This window comes from Colobus angolensis, unplaced genomic scaffold, assembly GCF_000951035.1.
Source record: "Colobus angolensis palliatus isolate OR3802 unplaced genomic scaffold, Cang.pa_1.0 Scaffold424, whole genome shotgun sequence".
Lineage (NCBI taxonomy): Eukaryota > Metazoa > Chordata > Mammalia > Primates > Cercopithecidae > Colobus > Colobus angolensis.
Window position 1 is genome coordinate 745,229 of NW_012117644.1, and position 5,000 is coordinate 750,228.

The 5,000-nt window shown below is 40.0% G+C and overlaps 1 protein-coding gene across 3 annotated transcripts in view; it reads left to right on the forward strand.

The window, feature by feature from the left end:
* The window catches only part of NUP98 (nucleoporin 98kDa), a 138,599-nt gene that overhangs the window by 106,599 nt on the left and 27,000 nt on the right, over window positions 1–5,000 (forward strand). For all 3 annotated transcript variants that reach the window (XM_011956754.1, XM_011956756.1, XM_011956755.1), the window contains exons 23-25: window positions 371–800; window positions 3,013–3,242; window positions 4,513–4,779. In XM_011956754.1, the coding sequence (XP_011812144.1) occupies window positions 371–800; window positions 3,013–3,242; window positions 4,513–4,779 (927 nt within the window). The remainder of the gene's footprint in view (window positions 1–370; window positions 801–3,012; window positions 3,243–4,512; window positions 4,780–5,000) is intronic.

A 5,000-nucleotide genomic window follows, 5' to 3' on the forward strand; every position in this document is an offset into this window, starting at 1 on the left:
TGTTAGCCAGGATGGTCTTGATCTTCTGACCTCGTGATCCGCCCGTCTTGGCCTCCCAAAGTGCTGGGATTACAGGCTTGAGCCACCGCGCCCGGCCTGCATAGTTTTAAACAGTATTAATAGTGTTGTTGCTTTTATTATTGTTGTAGATGTCATCATCATCATCATTAGAATCTTGTCCTGATTTCCTAGTTCAAAGAGTAATTTTTGCAAAATCTGACTTAACCTGGTTCTGGTCATCCACATCTGATATAAGTAGTTTGATAAAACGTCAAATGATTTCAGCCTTACTGATTTTTGTTATTGTCCAGGAAACAATAGCTTGTATTTTGTAATAGTCTTTCTCCCCTTCATTCCCTCTTCATTTCAGTTGGTGGGTTACTACAATCAAAATTTACAAGTGGAGCTTTTCTTTCACCAAGTGCCTCTGTGCAAGAATGTGGTACTCCCAGAACAGCATCTTTAATGAATATCCCATCTACATCCTGTTGGTCTGTTCCTCCACCCCTGACTTCTGTGTTCACAATACCCAGCCCAGCCCCTGAGGTTCCATTGAAAACAGTGGGTACACGTAGGCAACTAGGCCTAGTCCCTCGTGAAAAGTCTGTCACCTATGGCAAGGGAAAACTCTTGATGGACATGGCCCTATTCATGGGACGCTCATTTCGTGTTGGTTGGGGTCCCAACTGGACTCTTGCTAATAGTGGAGAACAGCTGAATGGCTCTCATGAACTAGAAAATCATCAGATTGCTGATTCTATGGAGTTTGGATTCCTGCCCAATCCAGTAGCTGTTAAATCGTGAGTCACATTTCTTGATGCTTTTTGAGAAAGACAACATGATAGGTGAAAAAAACTATTCATTATGAGGAGGTTAGAGCCCTGCTTTGTCATCTTTCTAGATACAGTCTTAGAGACTATGTGTATTTTTTTTTTTTTTTTTTTTTTTTTTTTGAGACGGAGTTTCGCTCTATTGCCCAGGCTGGAGCGCAGTGGCACAATTTCAGCTCGCTGCAACCTCTGCCTCCCGATCTCAAGCTCTTCTCCTGCCTCAGCCTCCTGTTAAGCTGGGATTACAGGTACATGCCACCACACCCAGCTAATTTTTGTATTTTTAGTAGAGACACAGTTTCACCATATTGGCCAGGCTGGCCTTGAACTCCTGACCTCAGGTGATCCACCCGCCTTAGCCTCCCAAAGCGCTGGGATTACAGGCGAGAGCCACTGCACCTGGCCCAATTTTAAATAGTAGAAGATAATTGTGTAATTATAAATCAATGATTAATAAGATGACTGTTTTGTACCATCAGATTATGAAGAGTGTATAATATTTACCTAATGGCTAAACTTTAGTTGGAAAAGTAACAGACCCAAAGCTAATACTGCAACATTCCTTTGGTTTTCAGCCTTTTAATTAGCCGTTTTTTTTCTGAGTTTTTGCTTAAAAATTAGTGATTTCTTCATGTACAAATGATATTCTCAACTAAGCACATTTCCTGTGTCTTTCATAAAGTAGGTGTATGAACCGTGGAGAATCCATGTATAAGTATTTGGACATTCTGTATATATATATGTATGTTATAGTCTATTCATATATAGTTATATGTTTCTCTACCTTCCCGATTAACAAGTGCATATATGTGGGTATAGTTCTGCCTATACTTTATATATATAATAAATACATATGCCTTACAGATAATATATAAATTTTTGTGGTAGCTGTCAGGCAGTATGTATACAGTGTCCTGTGTAACATATGTGACATTTTCATATTTACTTTTTATAGTTAATAACAAATTATGTCATCTTTACAACAGATTAAATTAAGGTGATCACCTGTTATCCTTCATATTTATTTATGTATTTTTGAGACAGTGTCTCACTTGTCACCCAGGCTGGAGTGCAGGTGCATAAGTCTCCACTTCCTGGGCTTAAGTGATCTTCCCACCTCGGCTCCCCAAGTAACTGGGACTACACGTGCACACCACCATGCTTGACTAATTTTTTGTATTTTTTGTAGGGATGGGGTTTCACCATGTTTCCTGAGCTCAAGTGATTGCCCTACCTTGGCCTCCCAAAGTGCTGAGATTACAGGCGTGAGCCACCCTGCCCAGACTATCCTTCATTTTTAAAGTTGACTTTGAAAACATAAAAAACAACAATGTCTCTTGAACCTCATAATTAAGAATGTTGATCCTAAACTTAGTTATTCTAGGTTAAGCATTATCTTGTGAATTTTGAAGGTTATTAATATCAGTCTTGAAAATTGGATCAACGGACCAGGTACAGTCGCCCACGCCTGTCATCCCAGCACTTTGGGAGACCAAGGTTAGGGCAGGGTAGACCAAGGTAGATCACTTGAGGTCAGGAGTTCGAGACCAGCCTGGCCAACATGGTGAAACCCCGTCTCTACTAAAATTACAAAAAGTAGCCGGGCGTGATGGTGTACATTTGTAATCACAGCTACTCGGGAGGCTGAGTGAGGCAGGAGAATCGCTTGAAGCCAGGAGGCAGAGGTTGCAGTAGCCGAGATCATGCCACTGCATTCTAGCCTCAGTGACAGTGTGAGACTCCATCTCAAAAAAAAAGAATAAATAAATGGAACAAACCCAGCTTAGCTATATATATGCTCATTGTAATTTAGAATCAGTTCTTTAGTATCTATAAGCTTAGCCTTATGACTTTTGATACCCAAGTATAATTTGAGAAACAGGTATCTCACAATAACTTTTGACCCTTGAGTTTTACCCAGTTAGAAATCTGTTAGGATTTGCATGCTTGTTATAACCTGGCCTAAGAAGCCTTTGTGTTCTGAATGCATTAATCAGATTTTTTCCCCCAGTATATAGCAGATAAGTTCAGTATAGTTTAAGGAACAAAATTTCTTTAAAACCACAGTGAAATGTTTGCATTCTGTTTGTAACCATAAAAAGAAACAGTGGTTTGGTTGAAGTGAAATCTTAGCTTCTGTCTTAGGTTCATTTTCTATTCTATTCTTCATTTGCTCTTGTAGCCTAACTGAGTCCCCATTCAAAGTTCACTTAGAAAAACTCAGTTTGAGACAAAGGAAGCCAGATGAAGACATGAAATTATATCAGACACCTCTGGAGCTCAAATTAAAACACAGCACTGTCCATGTGGATGAACTGTGCCCTCTCATTGTCCCCAATCCGGGAGTTGCTGTCATTCATGACTATGCAGATTGGGTTAAAGAAACATCAGGAGACTTACCAGAAGCACAAAGTGAGTATACATTATGTTTTTAATCTTTGATGTCCCAGTAATAGGGGTGGTAGTGTACACAGGAGTTCTTGATAAGAGTCTAGTAGGTAAATGCCTGTGCTTGTCATTTTCTGAGGCTGAGTTTAAGCAGATTCCCAAGCAAGAAGAAATTGTCACTATATTCTTGTCACTTTGTTCTTTTACTCATTAATGTACAAATTCTTCCACAAGGAATTGTAGCCAGTCAAATCCTTGGATTTATAAAATTGCATTTCTTACCCAATCCAGAGAACATAGGGAGAGAGATACAGTCCTTCTTGTTTTTCTTTTCTTTTTTTTTTTTTTCGTTTGAGACAGAGTCTCACTCTGTCACTGTAGCTGGGACAACAGGCACGCGCCACCACGCCCAGCTGATTTTTGTTTTCTTAGTAGAGATGAGGTTTCACCATGTTGGCCAGGATTGTCTCCATCTCTTGACCTCATGATCTGCCCGCCTTGGCCTCCCAAAGTGCTGGGATTACAGGCGTGAGCGCCCGGCCCCTTCTTGCTTTTCTAAATCCTATCCATTCTTCCATGTCCAGCTCGAGTACTGTTGGTCTTCTCAACAACTTTGTTGTATTTCCTCTTCTTGGCTTCTCTCATGACTACCTTTCTCCCCTATCATGACTATGTTTTTCTGAATCAATACTTTGATAAAGGGGTTCTCTAATTTGTTAATATTTCAAACAATAGAAAAATCATTCTGTTAATATTTCAAACCGTAGAAAAATCGTTTTGTTTTGCACATTACCTTTATTGAAAATGGGCTGTTTTAGGATGTCCTGTGCCACACATTTTGGGATTTATGTTCCTTCAGTTCTTTGTATTTACTTAATCGTCTCATTGTCTTTTCAAATGTGTAAGTTATTTTACCAGTGCATACTTGTAAGTGGCTTAAATGATAAACAGTGCTTTTGTAGATTGATTTTTATAGATAGAATTCAATCAAAGTAGACATAATCTGAGATGACATTAGCCATAATTAGGCTTGGGGAACCTGTTTAACGGTTACATTTGTTACGTAAGTATCACAGAAACATGATGTGAGCAAGCATTTATTTATACCATATACTTCTGGAAATTGTCAGATGAAGCTGAGTGAGGTAGAGACAGATTCAGGGTGATCAATTTGAGTGGTTGTTTGAGATGTTTATTAATTTATGTATTTTTAACATCACAGTTAGAAGGATGCCCTCTGCGAAGTTGTTGTAAGGCTTTGTCTCATAAGATTGTTTTTCTCTTCCTGTCTTAGTTGTGAAGCACTGGAGCCTGACATGGACACTATGTGAAGCCCTATGGGGCCACCTGAAGGAGCTTGACAGCCAGCTAAATGAACCCTGTGAATACATTCAAATTCTAGAGCGAAGAAGAGCTTTCTCCCGCTGGCTATCCTGTACTGCCACACCTCAGATTGAAGAGGAAGTCTCCTTAACCCATAAAAGCAGCCCTGTGGAGGCTGTATTCAGCTACCTTACAGGCAAAAGGATCAGTGAGGCCTGCTCTCTGGCCCAGCAGTCAGGTGGGGAAGGATTATGGTCCTTCTCTGCGGCCCTTTCGCCTTCCTACTCATTGCCTCCTTCCCGTCCCCCCGATTGTGCATTTCCCTTTGACTGCTAGTCTATGAGTGTTAATTGTGGACTTCCCAGGAAGATTGCTGGTTCCTGTGGAATATGTAATGTAACATAAAATTTAAATGTTAATCAAGTAAACAATGTTTAAGGTCCTAAACAGAGAATTAGA